This window comes from Suncus etruscus, chromosome 2 (assembly GCF_024139225.1).
Source record: "Suncus etruscus isolate mSunEtr1 chromosome 2, mSunEtr1.pri.cur, whole genome shotgun sequence".
NCBI classification, from domain to species: Eukaryota; Metazoa; Chordata; class Mammalia; order Eulipotyphla; family Soricidae; genus Suncus; species Suncus etruscus.
The window spans coordinates 89,474,852-89,494,091 of NC_064849.1; the positions used below are offsets into that span (position 1 = coordinate 89,474,852).

General features: G+C 45.1%; 1 protein-coding gene across 2 annotated transcripts in view; it reads right to left on the reverse strand.

Moving 5' to 3' along the window:
* Nucleotides 1-3,303: 3,303 nt before the first annotated feature.
* Nucleotides 3,304-19,240, reverse strand: part of MARCHF6 (membrane associated ring-CH-type finger 6) — a 74,452-nt gene continuing 58,515 nt past the window's right edge. Inside the window, exons 21-26 of one of the 2 annotated variants that reach the window (XM_049767908.1) lie at nucleotides 16,016-16,212; nucleotides 12,342-12,476; nucleotides 11,269-11,358; nucleotides 8,469-8,601; nucleotides 6,768-6,903; nucleotides 3,304-3,711 (exon numbers count right to left, since the gene is read on the reverse strand). In XM_049767908.1, the coding sequence (XP_049623865.1) occupies nucleotides 3,621-3,711; nucleotides 6,768-6,903; nucleotides 8,469-8,601; nucleotides 11,269-11,358; nucleotides 12,342-12,476; nucleotides 16,016-16,212 (782 nt within the window). In that variant the 3' untranslated portion in view covers nucleotides 3,304-3,620. The remainder of the gene's footprint in view (nucleotides 3,712-6,767; nucleotides 6,904-8,468; nucleotides 8,602-11,268; nucleotides 11,359-12,341; nucleotides 12,477-16,015; nucleotides 16,213-19,240) is intronic. The other variant, XM_049767909.1, reaches the window with a different exon arrangement.

A 19,240-nucleotide genomic window follows, 5' to 3' on the forward strand; every position in this document is an offset into this window, starting at 1 on the left:
CTCAAGGATCACCCGACTTTGCCTCCTGCAGCCCCCTGGTAAATTGAGTTTGAGACCCCTGCAATATTCGAAACAGTCACTTCATTTTACAATGTAAAAAATTATCACAGTAGAAAGCTTAAAATATTCCATGGTGAGAATGAAGAATAAGCAGCTAACTTGTGGGATAAAAAAACTAGCCACGCCGCAGTCTAGTGCTCTATCTTGTGGGTGTGTGTTTTCAGACAGACCAAAAGAGCCCAGTGTATTAGCCTGGTTTCAAAGTCACCAATTCCTCTGCATTCGAGATTACACTTTAATAACAGCATTTTGCCATTACAGAGATATGTAAAATGGAATCATTTGTGAAAAATTATTCATTTTATACTTAAGGGAAAGAAAAAAGCCATAAGACAAGAATCCATAGTAATAACAATTGTATTAAATGTTGAAATAAAAATTGCTTTTTGTTTCAATTGGGGGATGTAGGTCTCCAATCATCACTGTTCCTTCAGAGAACTAGCAGTATAAAAATCAAGCTAAAATCACAAGTTGGATTTTCTCTTTTAAAGGCACGCTATGCAAAAACTTCACACTGGGCCTTTTCTGTTTAATCTCACTCAACTGTTGGTAATTAATGATTTAAAAAAAAATCAAACAAATTTGCTTATAAAGAACTACGTACCTCACTCATACTATGGCCACTTGATAACTGGTAATGTAAAAAAAAAATCAAATATTGATTTGTCTCCAACTTAAGAATAATAAAGGAAAAGGTCTCCTTTCTTGATTAAATTCCCTTGATGATTGTTGTAGCTCAAACAGCACTAACACTTCTAAATTAGAGGGTCCTTGCACACTCGTATGGGGAGTTTGAGCCATACCAGAAAGTGTTCAGGGATCACACCTGGCAGTGTTCCTGGAATCATGTGCAGTAGCAGGGACTGAACTGGAGTTGGCCGCATGTAAGATAATCAACCTGATGCCTCAACTCCAGCCAGGCTTTTTTTTTAAATGTTATAAGACTATGTGTTCATAGACTTGGCTTCCCAAGCCAATATTATGCCAGTAAATACTTTCCTTGTGAAAGTCTTCATCACAATGACAAGAGCAGTGGAAAGCAGCGCTGAGATGAGAGAGGGAATCCTTCAGGGAGAGGGCATCAAGTTAAAATCCCCTCCAGTAAAAAAAAAAAAATGGAGGCCATCAATTCCTCTTTTTTTTTTTTTTTCCTTTTTCCTTTTTCTTTTTTTTTTTTTTTTTTTTTGGTTTTTACAAAGTATCTGAGGAGAAACATTTAAACTTTGTAGAATCACAATGTTTCCTCTTGTTCTGTATTGACTGGCCCTCTCACAGGTCAAACAGGTTAACTGCATGCTCTCCCAGAACAAACAGGTTAACTGCATTCTCTCCCAGAACTATTCTCAAGACCTACAAATTCTCTACAAAACTAAAGAAAACAGTCAATGCTATCAAGCCAGAGGCCCAATTTTATAGCATTTCTTCCTGCCAAAGAACATTTTCTAGACATACACTGTGACAAAGGACATCATCCCGTTTTTGAAGGCTCCAGAATTTTTTTTTTTTTTTTTGGTTTTTGACGGCTCCAGAAATTCTACAGAAGGTAACAAACCTATGTTTGTTTCTAAGTGAAGACGGGACGAGCCAAGGCCTTATTACTTGTTCAGGAGAAGGGTGCTCAAAGTGCCAACAAGTCTAACACTGGTCCTATGTCAAGCTTCATTTTTTTTTCTGATACTGATACTTAAAAATAGATTTGAAAATAGAGTTAGTGAATCACTTACCACTTCGGGGACAGCTGGTGAAACAGAAAACATGCTGCTTTTTTTTTTCCATTCTTTTGGCTGTTCTGGCTGATTTTCCAGTTTGGGGGGCAGGAGAACAGACTCCAGGAACCGGAGAGAGACACACCACAGAGGAATTCGAGCACAGAGCTGCAGGAGCTGCAGTCCTCGTCACGACTTTCGTATTTTAAAAACACTCAGTCCACAGACTGTTAACGCTATAGCGACATTATTCTGTAGTTTCTTAAAGCCCAGACTGTCCCTTTGCTCTGAGAACTTGTCAAAATTTCCCACACAAAGCCCATCAGTGCCCTTACAATGCACCACTGTGAAGCACGTGGACCAAAGCCCCTTCCGTCCTCGCTACTGTCAACACCTCTAATGTGAAGCAAGGGAAAGACACGTGGGTTCCGTGTTCCGTCCTGTAGAGCATGTTTCTGATGAGGTACATTCTGAAGCTAAGTTAAAAAGCCAGCACAGCCAGCTTCCTTCCAGACAAACAGAAATACAAATACTTTTTTTCTGTTGTAGTTTCAAGTATGTAAACAAAAAACTTGGGGATCTGGGGATCCGTTGATGGGCAAACCGGGAGCGCTGTGTGTATGCCCTGTCCATGCCCAGCTCCCTGGTTGATACATGGAGAGGCGGAACATAGGCTGCGTCTAAACCAGGCTCTGTTCTGCTGCTGACCCAAAATCGCAAAGCACAGCTACACCCCAAACATCTTGGGGCATACTGTGGCTGGGCAGTGCAGAACAGGTGGGACATTATTCAGAGTCATGAGCTCACATGACTTTTGGCCACTGTTGCCAAAAAGAGGAAGAGAGCAGGAGAGAGCGAGAGCGAGAGCGAGAGCGAGAGCGAGAGAGAGAGAGAGAGAGAGAGAGAGAGAGAGAGAGAGAGAGAGAGAGAGAGAGAGAGAGAGAGAGAGAGAGAGACCGAGAAAGACAGAGACAGAGACAGAGATATGAAAAAGGGTTGGGTGTATATCAGAAAAGACCGGGGGTGGGGGTGGGGGTAGGGGCTAATGAAAATCTTTTGGACTCTCTTTCCCCCCTAAGAAGAACATGCCCCCAACTCCCACAACAAGCACAAAAAACCTACCTCCCAAAGCTGGGAATATTAAATTATCAAAATTAAAAATCATTTCCTCACCTACCACAAGATACAATATTACAAACACAGACACATGGGTTTTTTTTGGGGGGGACGGACAAAAAAAATAAAACCAGGCAGTAGAAAATGTCCAAGAGCTTTGGTGTTATACAAAATAACATCCCCAAATAACAGGTCGTGAAGCAGAGTTCCTGTTTTTCACCCACACATGCCACTGCAGGTCTCTCCTCAACAATCCTCTCAGGTGCTCGGCCTGGTCAGAGCCGCCAAGACCGAGTCTCCAATCCGCTCGGTGAGGACTATGGGAGAGCCGCGCTTCCCAGACAAGTAGCTGCCGGGTGTTGCCTCGCTCACACTATGGCTCGGTGGCAGGTTTCCTGTCAAGATCACAGCAGGTCCAGAATAAAGTGACAACTAGATTTAATAAATTAATATACATTTGTTTCAAGATGTACAATGCATGTTGCTGAATCCGAGGGAGGCTCTCCGGGCGTCTATGTACACATATACAGATCCCAGGCCGCAGCCGTGTCTGCGGGGGCGGCGGGAAGGACAGCAGGGCCTGCGGCAGCCACTCGCGCCACACTGGGGAGACCAGCCAGTCAGACACAGGTAACTGAGACAATGCTGAGATCACTGGTAAAGTCTCCAGCGAGAATTCTGTCCACGGGGAAGGACACGGAAAGGCAAGGGACGGTCAAGGTAGTTGAGACAAGCACTTTATTCTTGGGACGACGGTGGTGGTGGTTGCGATGTGCCCTGCTTCCCTGACTTCCGCTCATAGTTGACAAGGCGCTGGCCCACGAGGTACCTGGGGGTAGAGACAAGGGTGGTCACTACTCGCCGGGGAGCTGGCAGAAGAGGGGCTCACCGTAGGAACATCCAGAGTGCCTCTTCCAGGATTGTCCAACAGGCAGGGAGGCAGGGAGTATACAAGGAGGCCTTGAAGAGGCCCCATACTGGGCCCCTACACCACATGGTGTCGGCAGGAAGATGGGTGACAGGGAAGCCCTCAGCTGAAATACAGTGTTAGGGTCATCTCTACTCAGACCTGGGGAAGAGTGGGTGGGGCTCCAGACTGAGGGGCAGCTCCTTCTGAAAAAGCTGGTCACAGGGAACATTCCACCAAGGAACCTTCAGGAAGCACCGTGGGAAAGTGCCCAAGGCTGAAGCAAGAAACCAGCAACAAGGCCTTCACCACAAGGGCCAGGCACAGTCTCCTTGCATTGTCACCCCTGACCTCCTTCCTTCACACATTTTAGAAGCACACACAAGTCTAGATCTGGCAGAGGTCTGACAAACATCTAAACACATGACTTATAAATATTTCACTACTCCTACTACTTTACAAACTGCTTAATGCTTTTCTTTTAAAAGTCAATTCTTCACCCTCCATTTCCTTTATTTTACCCTTTAAAGAACTTTATCCATTATTTTTCTGAAGTCGACTCACTGTTTTGCAAACAGCCAGAGTGTCATTTAATTATGAGGGATTTTTTTTTTTAATTTTGGGTCACACCCAGCAGTGCTCAGAGGTTACTCCTGGCTTTACACTCAGAAATCGTTCCTGGCAGGCTCAGGGGACCATATGGGATGCCGGGATTTGAGCCACTGTCCTTTTGTGTCTAAGGCAAATGCCCTACCGCTGGGCGATCTCTCCAACCCCTTATATTTTGAGGTTGTTTTTTTTTTTTTGGTTTTGGTTTTTGGGTCACACCTGGCGGTGCTCAGGGGTTACTCCTGGCTTTACACTCAGAAAACGCTCTTAGCAAGGCTCGGGAGACCATATGGGATGATGGGATTCAAACCACAGCCCTTCTGCATGCAAGGCAAACACCCTACCCCCATGCTATCTCTCCGGCCCATTTTGAGAGATTTTTGATGCTTCAAACAAGACATTTAAGCAATATATGCAGAATGCCACACAGTACAGTCCATCACAAAACAAGATGTAGAGGTCAGGAGAGCTTGTGCATCGGGAAAGACAGATGCCTTGCACACATCTGGGTTCATATCCATCACAATATATGAAATACCAAGTTACTTTAGGAGTGGATCCCTGAACACAGACAGGTGTGACCTCCAAAACAAAATATAACAATATCCAAGATATGCCAGCAATACTGCAATAAAAAGGCAGGGAAAAACAGCAGAGTGTTGTGACCTCAGTGCAAGAAAGAGGACTGAGCCCCCAGGAGGCCCCGTTCCACTCCTCTCCTGCCTCCAGCCACAATCCCATAGCAGCCCCTGAACTTGCCCAGGGGGGACAGAGCCATAGCACAGAGTGAAGGGCATTTGCTTTGCCCTCGGCTGACCCGGGTTCAATCTCCAGCATCATATAGGATCACTGACTTCCGTGCAGTCCCCAGCACCGCCGGGAGTGATCCCTCATTACAGAGCCAGGAGTAAGTCCTGAACCACAGAGTGAGGCCACAAAACAAGCCAAACCAAACCACCAGACAAAAACTGCTGCCCAGGGATGACTGGCTGAGGAATGAAGAGAAAACAGTAGGCACAACACTACTCCACCTCCTGGCACTCAAAGCTCCGTGTTCTGCATTAAAGATAGATCAAGCCTGCAGGAGGTGAAGGAAAGTGCAGAAGTGATACTCAAAAATGATCCAGGGTCATAGAAACTGAGGAGACCAGGACGGCAGTGGTGCCAACTGCAGCTATCTGAAGTAAGTCTCTACCAAAGCTGAACTGAAAAAAATGAACATCCTCACACACACACACCTACACACGCCTCCGGAGAAGCCTTTAACAAACTAAATTTGTTTTGTTTCTGGGCTGCTCCAGTGGTTCTCAGGGTTTACTCCTGGCAAGTTTTCTGCTAGGAAAAAATGGTGCCGGGATTGCATGGAAGTCAGCCACATAGAAAGCAAGTGCCTGTCTACTGTATTATGGCTCCAATCTCCTAACTTTCATTTTACTATGAATATTCAGAAATCACTAGTCCAGCAGGACAATCCAGTCTTCGTTTGTAAACCATGTCAGCCACATAGAAAGCAAGTGCCTGTCTAATGTATTATGGCTCCAATCACCTAACTTTCATTTTACTATGAATATTCAGAAATCAATAGTCCAGCAGGACAATCCACTCTTCATCTATAAACCATGCAGGACTTGTCGAGGGTGTGTGTGGGGTGTGTGTGTGTGTGTGATGTGTGGGGTGTGTGTTGGCTGTGGGGGGGGTGTGTGGTGTGTGGTGTGGTGTGTGTGTGTGTGTATGCGTGTGGTGGCTAGCCTGTTCTCAGGGTCCAGAGTAGGGTGTGTGTGTGTGGGGGGGTGGCTAGGGGGTGTGTGTATGTGTGGCTAGGGTGTGTGTGTGTGTGTGTGTGTGTGTGTGTGTGTGTGGTGGCTGGCCTGTTCTCAGGGTCCAGAGTTGGCTCCATAGGATGAATTCTAGACCTCAATCATGGTCTGCCACCAAGACATGGCCCACAGCACTTCCTTTGGCCTGTCTCAACCCCGTCAAGGTGCGTGAGCTGGCCACTTTCAGTCGCAGCATGGCTCTCCTGAGAGAGGGGCTCCCTAGCCTCTACCCTACAACCACTCACAGCATTCAGATACAACATGGGAGCAGGTGGTAAAGCAGACTTGCACACTCACTCCTGCACTCCACACAGGGGGGCCACCCCATATCTTCATCACCTGCAGTCCCACAGTCGGTCCCGTCAACCAGCTCAGCCCAGCCCAGCCCAACCCAGCCAACAGTGCCCAAACTGGCCCTTCATTCTGCAGACTGATGGCAAAGCCCATCACTTCCTTCCTCTCATTCTTACCTCAGAGCCTGAGCTCTTGTCCCTCCCAGAATCAATCGCCTTTGAAACGAAACCTAGTCAGCAGAAGGGGGCCTGGACTTACTTGTCGTTTTTAATATGCTCATAAAGGCGCTTGAACTGGCGGACCTGGAAGGACAAGATTGCCATCAGAACCACGACCATCAGCAGGAACGGGTAGATCCGGCGCTGGACCAGGTTCTGCATTTCTGCAGTTACACCTATCAAAGCAAAAAGAAAAAAAAGGAAAATCCTGTTAGTGTCACGGGCAGAGACAAAAACACTGACCTTTCCCTCCAGGGAGATGTTGGTTTCCCCTAAACTCAGAGGATGCAGGAGGAGGTGACCAATGAGTAGGCCGAATGGAGTGGCACGGAAGCTGGGTCCCGAAACCTGAGGAAAGAATGTTCCATGGAAAGAAGCAGGAGACTTATTCTTCTGGAAGGCCACTGGAAGTGGGGGTGAGAGACAGATCGGGATTGGAGAAAGAGAGACAAGCTGACCCCACAATGGCTGACCAAGGCAGGCAGCACACTGGATGGCAACCCTGGAAGGAGTCAGAAGAGAACAAGGAGCAAACTATGCATAAGAGAGTTGGGGTAGGGATCTAACAGCTTTGAGTCCCCTCATTTTTTTTTAAAAAAGTAACAAACAACCACTCCTAAGGATATACCCTAGGAACACAAAAATACAATTCAAAATCCCTTCTTCACACCTATATTCATTGCAGTGCTTTTTACAATAGCCAAATTCTGGAAACAATCAAGATGCCCTTCAACAGATGAATGGCTAAAGAAACTTTGGTACATGTACACAATGGAATATTATGCAGCCATCAGGAGAGATGAAGTCATGAAATTTTCCTATACGTGGATGTACATGGAATCTTTTATGTTGAGTGAAATAAGTCAGAGGGAGAGAGATAGACAAAGAATAGTCTCACTTATCTATGGGTTTTTAAAAAAAGTAAAGACATTATTGTAATAAGGCCCAGAGACATTAGAGTTAAGGGCTGGAAGGGCCAGAAGGACTGGCTCACAATTTGAAGCTCACCACAGAGTGGTGAATGCTGTTAGGGAAATAACTACAATAACAACTAGAATGACAATGTTAAAGAATGAAAGAAGTAGAATTCCTGTCTTGAATAAAGGCAGGGGTGGGGATAAGGGAGGCATTGGTGGTGGGAATGTTGTACTAGTGAAAGAGGTATCCTGTTTATGACTGAAACCCACAAACATGCTTGTAATCGTCATGCTTAAATAAAGAGTAAAAAATAATAATAAAAATAAATAAAAGTAATATACAGTTTTGCGACCAGAGTGACAGCACAGAGGGGAGATCATTTGTCTTGCACAGGGCTGACCCTGGCATTCCACATGGTTCCCCAAGCCTGTAGGAGCAAATTCTGAGCGCAGAGCCAGGAGTAACCCGAATGCCGCTGGATGTGGCCCCAAAACTAAACAAAACAAAACAAAAACACCAGTTTTATTTGGAAATCCAGAGGAAGGTATGGGAGACAGAGACATGCATTCAAGAGTGTGGGTTTCTTTCCAAGTGGAGAGAGATTCCCCAGGACATGCCCCACCCAGTGTTAAGGAAGAAAAGTAGGAAAGTCCTCATCTCAGGAGGGGTCATGCAGACAGCATGAGCTTGGATACCGTGTGCGAGGGCCAAAAGCACCCACGGGCACACACCAACACAAGGACCCAGGGAGCATATGTGTAAGAAATCTCCCAACCAACTTGCCCCGAGTGGTCCAGTCCCAGAAGGTGCCCTCACAACACACCGAGTAAAGGAACGACTCCAGATGCGATGACGTATGGCACACACAGGGAGAGCAGGAGTACAGAGATCACAGGGGCCGCCAGCTTACGGATAATATAGTGAAGGTCTATGTTCCGGATGCCATTGGCATAAACCTGGAAGACAGGCAGGAAAACAATCACAACAAGCCCAGGACAGCCACATCTCCAAAGTAGCAGGAAAGTCTCTCCCGAACCAAGGTCACTCCGAAAGGGCTGCTCATTCTTTGAGAATGAGTACGTTCTGAACAGGCTTTGAGTATAAGGGAACCCACTGAAATGGTGCCTTTAAACACTACTGCTAGTCAGCTCTGCAAAGGGACAGAAGAAGACATTCATCTGGGATCATAATAACAGCAATCTTTTGTATTATAGTACTGGAATCAAACCCAACTGCAAGGCCTGAAGACTCAAACCAATTACACACAGAGCTTCTATATGGATTAGTTGTGTTATTAATCAAGATGGCATTCCTCATGGGGGCCAGGAAGGTGGCGCTAGAGGTAAGGTGTCTGCCTTGCAAGTGCTAGCGTAGGACGGACTGTGGTTCGATCCCCAGCGTCCCACATGGTCCCCCCAAGCCAGGAGCGATTTCTGAGCGCATAGCCAGGAGTAACCCCTGAGCGTCAAACGGGTGTGGGCCCCCCCCCAAAAAAAAAGGTGGCATTCCTGATACAGAAAAAATCATTTGAAGTAGGAGAAGTTTCTAAAAACTTGTATAAATCCAATTTTAGCTAAAAAGGTTTCTTTTTGGGGGGGAGGGGAGCAAACACAGCGCGCTTAGGATTTACTCCTAGCTCTGTGCTCAGGAGACCAGACAGGTGCTGGGATTAAACCCAGGTCAGTCACATGCAAGACGAGCACGTTAAGCACTGTACTCTCGACGGCCCAATTAAAAGGTCATTGTGAGCAGCTAGTGTGAAAGAATTAGAGACTTAATCATCTTGCCCAGAATGTGCTACTAAAGATTCAAAATAAAGAGAAGTGGGAAGTCATGGAAAATGAAGCTGGGGTGCCAAAAAAGGACAAAACAGAGGAGGTTTGTTGTTGTGTAGTATTGTTCTTTTCCCGGCACTCAATTGATCCTGCCCCAGTCACACACTGTTGTGCCCATCAACCTGGCCCCTTGGGTGAGGGCCAGAGCAGTCAGCCATGAAAGATGGACAGGTCTGGCCTACATACCCGCGTCTGGCTCCCCAGAGCCAACAACCAAAATTAACCACGCCATTCCTCAAAGAATCCAACCGTTTTATAGAAATAAGTGAAACGAAAGAAAGGCATTTTGCATGAAATAAGAGAAATTCCACCATTTCCTGCTGTGATTCTTCTCTTACTTCTGAGGCCTCTTTACAACCAAGTGAAGGTGCCCTGTCTCTCCTCTCTCTCCCCCCTCTCCCCGTTCCTCCCTCCATCCTACTCTCCCCCCTCCCCACCCCAACTATGGAATAGAAACTACACCTTCAGGGTTACTCGAGCACGTTCCTGTGACAGAACTCAAAGGACATCTTTACTGGGTGCTGACCAAAGGAGATGGGGACCAGGGGACAGGAATGCCTCAAGCAAAACTTCCAAACATTTTACAAGTCAACTTTCAAATTCTGTCCCGTGGGCTCTTTGGGGGTAGAAATAGTCCTAAATGAACTGTTACAGGTTCGGGCCTCATTATCAGTGTTCAAAGTGCAATCTCTTTTTCAAGGTAGCACATTAGCCAATATTCAGATGGTCCCAATATTAGGCTTAGGTGCTACACATCTAGAAAATCCTCCACCAGCTCTGCCTTTTAAAATCTACTATTTTGGGCTGGAGAGAAAGTACAGCAAACAGGTAGGGCTCTTGCCTTGCACACGTTTGACCCGGGCTCAATCCCCAGCATCCCAGATAGTTCCCCAATTTTGCAACAAGTACTTCCTGAGCACAGAACCAGGAGTGACTCGATATCACTGGATGTGGCTAAAACAAACAAATCTATTATTTTTGCCTATCTTTACCTACTACTTTGAGTACTAACATATCTATACTATATAAACCTCAATGTGGAAGTCTTATTAGAATTCCTGCCCTGTAAAATGACATAGATGCTGAGTCTGAAGCTATTGTACAGAGTAGAGTGTTTGTCTGGCACAGGGCCAAATTGGGTTTGACCTCTGGCATCCATATGGTCCCTTGAGCACCAATAGAAGTGATCCCTGAGCTCAGACCCAGGACTAAATCCTGAGCACAGCCAGGTATGGCCTCAAAACACACCGAAAAGGCACTAGTTTTCTCTGTGCTTGGCTGTGTGTAGGTTTGGGTTTTGGAAATGCTGGGAACTGAGCCCAAAGTGGATGTCACACATGCAAGGCAGCTGCTTCACTGCTTCACATCCCTAACCCTCTGCTTTCTCTGCAGTGCATGGAGCTTTGGGAGCAGAAACTGCTAGCTGGCCTCAGACAATGCAAGTCTTAAGAAGGCCCAATGGAAAGACATATTACAAAAAAGAAAGCTGCCTCCTGTTTTGAAAATAGCTATGACCTGGGACCCAAAGCTTAAAGCCTTGCTTGGCCTGCAGGAGGGCAGGGCCCCAATGTTCAGAGGCCACACACTTGCAAGGTGGCCCTGACAGCCTCAAGCCTGGGCCCCAACGAAGGGTAGGAATTCAAAAATATCTTAGTCACTGTAAGGGAATTGCAGAGGACTCAGGAGAAGAACAAATACAAGTTCCCGCAAGCTGGACAAGAAGACTTGTCATCTTCCATATGGCCCTGCTTACCTGCCTGAGCAAACAGCATGACTGCATTCTCTTACCTGTTCGATCACCGTCTTGAGCCACCACTGTGGGCCCATCAGCGTAATGGCTGCAATGATCTTGGCATGCAGGACTCCCAGCGCCCAGTCCTAGAGTGACAAAGACCCTCCTGAATCTTCACATTGCCCGGCTTTGGTAAAGCGGCCTGGCCGCTATGTAACTTCTCTTATTCCATGTCCCAAGAGAAGTCCTGCATGTGAAAAAGTTGAAAAAAAACTGGACACACAGTGAGGGGCTAAGGCCTATGACACAGCCAACTTGGTGCTGTGTCAAGGAGTAAGCCCTAAACACTGCTGGGTGTGGCCAAAAGACAAAAAGATTAAAATGCAGAGTTTACAGGTGCTTTCTAGCTATAAGCCTTGGAGGTGCTAAGGCTTATGTCCAGCAGGACTCAAGATATTAGATGCAGTGCTGGGCACTGAATCCAGGTCAGCTGAGAGCTGGCAAGTGCTTTACTCGCTGTACTATCTCTCCAGACCCAAAATATTCCATTTTGCTGTTTACACACAAGTGTCCTGAACTTAAAACTTGAACATCATCTGGGGCCGGGCGGTGGCGCTGGAGGTAAGGTGCCTGCCTTGCCTGCACTAGCCTAGGACGGACCGCGGTTCGATCCCCCGGCGTCCCATATGGTCCCCCAAGAAGCCAGGAGCAACTTCTGAGCGCATAGCCAGGAGTAACCCCTGAGCGTCACAGGGTGTGGCCCAAAAACCAAAAAAAAAAAAAAAAAAAAAAAAAAAAAAAAAAAAAAAAAAAACTTGAACATCATCTTTGCAAGTAACTTTCTTTAAAAAAAAAATCTGGGGCCGGAGAGATAGCACAGACGTAGAGTGTTTGCCTTGCACGCAGCTGATCCAGGACAGAAAGTGGTTCAAATTGCAGCACCCCATCTGGTCCCTCATGCTGCCAGGAGCGATTTCTGAGTGCAGAGCCAGGAGTAATCCCTGAACACTGCCAGTGTGACCCAAAAATCCAGAAAGAAAAAAATAATCTATGCTGAAATTAAAGTGTTTTTTTCTTTCCTTGATTCTAAACACATAATAAAATAACTGAACAGAAGAGATACACCTACCTGCCATGGGTAAAAAAGGGGGGTCTGGTCCAAGGGAACCCTCAGAGGGGCAACAATGACCAGCTCAAACAGGAGGCCCAGGAGAAGAGGCACGACCCCAGCCAGCAGCACCGCGACAATCAGAGTCTTCATGATCTAGCAGGAAGGAGAGAGCAGGTCACTTAAGGCTTCTTGCCCCGAGGTCTTTTTCTTCCTTGACCTGATGTCATGTTGACAGAGTAAACAGAACACCTTACAGGATTTACACACATTCCAAACATGTGTTGGCAGGAGACTCTAAAATACATTCCCAAAGGAGCTCGAGCTATGAGAACCTGAACTCACTGCCATTGAGCGAAGAGAGCATCCACTCCACCCGCTGTGCTCTTTCTCTTACTCTCAAGCAGGAGGCCTCTGCTCATCCCAGACAAGGCAACAACCTTCCAGGCTCCTGATCCAAGGATAGGCTGGCCTGGGCCCTCTTCGAAGAGAGAAGAGCTCACTATCGCCGTCTTTAAGATAAATAAACTTGGGCTGGGGAGATAGTATGGAGGTAAGGCATTTGCCTTGCATGCAGAAGGACAGTAGTTCGAACCCCGGCATCCCATATGGTCCCCCGAGCCTGCCAGGAGTGATTTCTGAGCAGAGAGACAGGAGGAACCCCTGAGCGCTGCCGGGTGTGACCCAAAAACCAAAAACCAAAATAAATAAATAAAAATAAGAAAACTTATTATGCTGACTCCCTCTAAAATAGGGTACAATAGCAGACAGATTAATGGCAAGGCTGTTCTGCATCTGTGGTGTCTGATATGGGGGTGGGGGCCATCCACCCCATACAACTGGAATCTCTTCTAGATCACAGCTTCTTAAAACTTTTTCTACTTGCACCCACTTTCTCCCCATAAGAAATGTTTACATGACCCCAGACCTATTACAAATCAAATATTTATGATGAAATGAAGCACAAATTCATTTTCAAACAAAAAGTTTTAGGAGCCGGAGAATGGAGAATTAGGTAAGGCACTTGTTTGCCTTGTATGTGGCTGCCCGGGTTCGAGGTTCGACCCTTCGTACCACAGAAGGTCCCTGAGAACCGCTGAAGTAATCGCTGACCAGAGCAGGAGTAAGTGCTGAGTACGCCTGGGTACAGCCCCAATCCAGAAACCACATAAATTTTAAGCTGTATGAGCCTTATAGGATCATAACCCAGTTTAAAAAGTTAGGCTCTCGGTATTGAAGAATATAACAAACGAGACACTGAGAGCATACCACAAAAGGCTGTTATAAAATCCTGAAGGAAATTACTTTTAAGAGATGACCTCCCTGCCACCCTTTTTCTGAAGGAGAGTGTGTGTTCTACACATGTTTTCTCAAAGACTTCTGTAAAGATACCGTACAATTGCTTTTTTTATGTGGAAATTTGTGCTGCTATGAAAGTAGAGCAAGTGAACATAGAAATTAGCTGGATTTTGGGGTATATATAACTGTCTTGTTTTTTTTTTAACTGGGTTTTTTGGGTTGGGGGGGGCTACTCCCAGCTCTGTGCTCAGGGGTCACTCCCAGTGGGGCTTGGAAGACTATGTTGTATTAAGGCTGATACCCAGGCCTCTTACATGGAAAGTTTGCACTGAGCCCATTGAAAAATCTCTCTATGGGGCCAAAGTGGTGACGCTAGAGGTAAGGCATCTGTCTGCCTTGTAAGCCCTAGCCTAGGATGATCCCCAGGCATCCCATATGGTCCCCCCAAGCCAGGAGCAATCTCTGAGCACATAGCCAGTAAACCCTGAGCATCAAACGGGTGTGGTCCAAACCCCCACCCAAAGGAAAAATCTCTCTAGCCTTGGTTTCTGTATTTTTAAATAGTTAAATGCCTCACATTATTTATTAAACAGCAACTATACCTTGTCACTGATAACATATAGAATCCCTTACATTTTTCTTTCAACACCAATATAAATTGGATAGTAAACTTTCAATTTTATCAAAACATTGTCAGATACAAAACTAGACAAAGCATATCATGCAAATTAAAAAGGCATATGCAGTGTCCTAAATATTTGTGTCACAGCCAATAAGAAAATTCAATAAACTGATATAGTTGGATAACTATGTATAGATACAGATAAAGATAGATAACTATAGTTGGATAATTATAGAGGACACACACCAGTTCCTTGATCCTCAAGTCAAAATATTTCCTATTCCAGTGCTGGGAGAGAGCTCAAGCTCAAAGGGCGAGAGTGTGTGCGTATGCATGCGTGCGTGCGTGCGTGCGTGCGTGCGTGCGTGTGTGTGTGTGTGTATGTGTTTTCATATCCCAACACAAATACCATCATTACTCATGGTCCCCTCATACTGCTGTCGTGGACCTCCAAATAAAATTTAAATTTACAAGGGCTGAACAGGTGGTGCTAGAGGTAAGGCATTTGCCTTTCAAGTGCTAGCCTAGGAAGGACCTTGGTTCGATCCCATATAGTCCCCCCAAGCCAGGAGCGATTTCTGAGCGCATAGCCAGGAGTAACCCAAGCATCAAACGGGTGCGGCCCAAAAAAACAAACAAAAAAAAGAATTACAATTTCACTAAAGAAAAAGCCTACTAACTGGATCTTGCTTCTGATTTGTTTGAGAACTGTATCTAGCAGTACTCAGTCCCCTTCTGATGCAGTAATTCAGTCTCTCCCATCAGTGCCCGGAGAATAGGAGTGGCAAGAGAAAACTCTGAGCAACTCTTCAAACCTAAGAAACCTAATTTTGAAATTCTACAGACTGTCTTATTCCTTAAAAAACACAATTTTCAAATTAAGTTTTCTATGGATATTACTTTTTTTGGTCTATGGACATTAACAAAGAGCCTTATTACCTCACTCAATGTGAAGTTTTATTATAACTGTTTATACCAAACAGCCTCACAATAAAGCAGAGAAGACTGACTTACTTAATGGAATTAATCCTTCTATTGAAAACAAGTCATTTCTCTTTTTTTTGGTTTTTGGGTCACATCCGGCAGCGCTCAGGGGTTACTCCTGGCTCTAGGCTCATACATTGTCCCTGGCAGGCTCGGGGACCGTATGGGATGCCGGGATTTGAACCACTGTCCTTCTGCATGAAAGGCAAACGCCTTACCTCCATGCTATCTCTCCGGCCCCAAGTCATTTTTCTTGGTATGATCAACATAAAAGAAGTAAAAGATGGTGGCACAGTGGTAAGGCATTTGCCTTGCACACAGTTGACCCAGGACAGACCTCGGTTCGATCCCCCGGTGTCTCATGGTCCCCCAAGCCAGGAACCATTTCTGAGTGCACAGCCAAGGGTAACCCCTGAGCATCACCAGGTGTGGCCCAACAATAACAACAACAAAAGAAAAAGAAAAAAAAGTGAAAAGATTTCAAGACTCTCTTGGAAAAGTTTCTATGAACTCTATCAGACAAGATGAGTGTTTTGTAATTTTGTTATTGTTGTTGCTTTTGTTGTTATTGTTTGGGGGGGCAGACCCAATAGTGCCAGGGGTCTATTTCTAGATCTATGTGCTCTAGACATTGTTATCCAAGGTTGGGGGAATGGAAGGCATGACCTTGAACCCCTGAAGGTTCTCTCCATCCCAAGCTGTGTTTTGTTTCTGATGAATTTTGAGACCACCTCCCAGCAGAGCTGGTGGCTCTGTGAGCTCTCTCTTAGCCAAGAAGCCACAGACCTACCATGAGAGACCACTCTTTAACCTTCTGGAAGATGACTCGGCGCCCCTGCGGCATCCAGGCCACCAACACAGTCACTGCCCTGATGGTCAGCCAGCAGACGTAGAGACCACATGCAGCAGTATAGAGTTCATGGATCTTGGCAGTCCCCGTCCAAAAGGACATTAGCCAACGGCCGGCAAACACTGGAAACAGAAAGGCTGGTAAGAGATGGAAGCTGGTGAAGAAACCGTAAGACTAACGTCAATGTCCTAAGTGTATTCTCTTAACAGAAAAACACACATTAATAGATTAGCACCAACCTCTTTTTTCCTTTCACCCACAAACATGAAGGGACACAATAGTGTCAAAGACAGTCTCCTCAGCAGTTACTGAGGACAGACTCTCCAGTGACCTAAACTGCCCAGGGCAACTGTTCTTCTGAGACTGAAAAGACTATTGAGTGATTATTTTTATTGCCAATTTAATTAATTGTGTGGTGCTTGCTTCGGCAGCACATATATTAAATCACTGTGTGTGTAATAGGACAAGAGCAGAAAACTTCTTTCTTCTTTGTAACATTGATGTTTCTTCTTCCTGCACTGGCGATGGGAACCCAAGACCCTCTACCACTAAGTCACACCCCAGACCCAATACTTCCAAAATTTGGAACATTTCAGAAATGTAGAGTGCTTTCCTCCCGTTGAACACACTCATTCAAAGCTAAACTTCATTTCATAAGAACAGGGAGTTGCTTTCTGTTTGTCAGTTTGGTTTTGCTCCACACCCTGTGATGCTTAAGGTACTGCTTGCAGTGCTAGGATGGAAACAGGGCTGTGCCTCGCTACACGCAAGGTGAGTGAGTGGCTTATCTCCTGTAGTCCATCTCTCCAGCCCACCATCAACTTTCCAAGAAAATAGTTTTAAGTCCTAAATATACTGAAATATCGGAAACAGATTTGAGACTTGTCTAAGGAACTGCTTCCCACAAAAAGCAAACAATTTACACAATGTACTATGCACAAAAAAAATCTCTCAGGCTAAATTATTTAACTCATTAAGGGAGTTCCTTCTAATCAAATTAGAAAGAGCAAATGTACATATATTTTCCTATAAAATGAGTTGGTGATGGGAATGTTGCACTGGTGAAGGTGGGTGTTCTTTATATGATTGAAACCCAGTTGTAGTCATATTTGTAATCAAGGTGTTTAAATAAAGATTTTTATTGTTGTTGTTTTTGGGCCACACCCGGCGGTGCTCAGGGGTTACTCCTGGTTGTCTGCTCAGAAATAGCTCCTGGCAGGCATGGGGGCCTATATAGGACACCAGGATTCAAACCAACCACCTATGGTCCTGGATCGGCTGCTTGCAAGGCAAACGCTGCTGTGCTATCTCTCCGGGCCCATAAATAAAGATACTTAAAAAAAAAAAAAAAAAAAGAAAAGAAATAAGGGCAAGAGAGATAGCATGGAGGTAAGGCATTTTGCCTTTCATGCAGAAGGTCATCGGTTCAAATTCCGGCATCCCATGTGGTCCCCTGTGCCTGCCAGGAGCAATTTCTGAGCATGAAACCAGGAGTATCCCCTGAGCACTGCCCAAAAACCACAAAAAAATAAAAAGAAAAAGAAAGAAGCAGAGGTAAATAAATATTAAAAAAAAAAAGAATGAGTTCTCCTTAATGAGTACTTTTCTTATTATTTTGAATTCCTTAAATTAGAAGGTGACTGGTGAAGCACTTCTCATAGTGATTCATTCATTTTCCCTCCAATCCCACAATGAAGCTACAACCCACTATTTTGAAGAAATGTAATACCAAGAAACCAAAGATACACACACAACAGCATGTTGCCTAACTAAGGTCACACAAGGTGGACAATAAATCTGAACTTATAAAACCATCACAATCATCAAGTCTTCAAACCAGAATGCAGATAATCACACTTCTTTGGGGTTGACTCATCCCTCCCACCCATTTTCAGGTCTTACCAGCAAGTGCTCAAGGCTCACTCCTGGCTCTGAGTTCAAGGATCACTCCTGGTGGGCGTGGGGTACCAGGGATCAAATCTGGGTTGGCCAAATGCAAGACAAGTACTCTACCTGCTATACCATCATTCTGTACCCCCTAATCAAACTTCTTTTTTTTTTTTTTTTTTGGGTTTTTGGGCCACACCCGTTTGACGCTCAGGGGTTACTCCTGGCTATGTGCTCAGAAATCGCCCCTGGCTTGGGGGGACCATATGGGACGCCAGGGGATCGAACCGCGGTCCTGATCCTTGGCTAGCGCTTGCAAGGCAGACACCTTACCTCCAGCGCCACCTACCCGGCCCCAATCAAACTTCTTTCTAACTTCACAGTCTTCCTTGTGTTTGTAAAGCAATCTTATTTTAAGTGACAAACGTGTATAAGTGACAAATATCCATGTTGGATAAAATGACAGATAATTCTTTAGGAGTCACTAATATATATTTATATTAATTTCGACTACAGCACATCTGGAGCTACAGCTACAAAAAACTAACTTGGGGGTAGAATATGCTGCTTTGTGAATCACACACTTTGACACCAAACATATCCATCCACTAGGTGGTGAACTGAACTAACAGACAATTTAATTTCCTATTTGTTCCTTCAATCTTAATATTGCATAGGGAACTTCAGTACAGAGTCAATGTATATGTTATGTAGTGTTATAACTAATAATATGGTGTTAGATGATACCCTACTATTACCCAAAACAAAGGTATTCCCTCAACTTCTTCCTTCCTTTTCACCTTTTCCTTTCAGATGTCAAAGTCCACCTGTTGAATTTGTACTTGTATGGAGAGAATAAAGAAAAGTCAGTCTTGGCTTGGTGTGCTGAGAGAAACTCTCAAGGCAAGAAGCCAGTGACTCCATGATTCATTCTCTCCTGACTGGCTTGGTTTATTAATTCTTTGCATTTACCATCTTCAGACCCATCCACATGGAGTTAGAAATATGGTGTGGGGTGATTTCACAATGTGAGGTGACTTCTCAATAAAATACTGTACTATTCTATATATCTTATGGTTTTGGGTCTGATATCGAGGTCTTTAATCCATTTGGATTTTACCTTCGTACATGATGTTAGCTGGGGGTCTAAGTTCAATTTTTTGCAAGTGGCTACCCAGTTGTGCCAACACCACTTGTTGAAGAGGTTTTCTTTGTTCCATTTAGGATTTTTTGCTCCTTTATCAAAAATTAGGTGATTGTATGTCTGGGGAACATTCT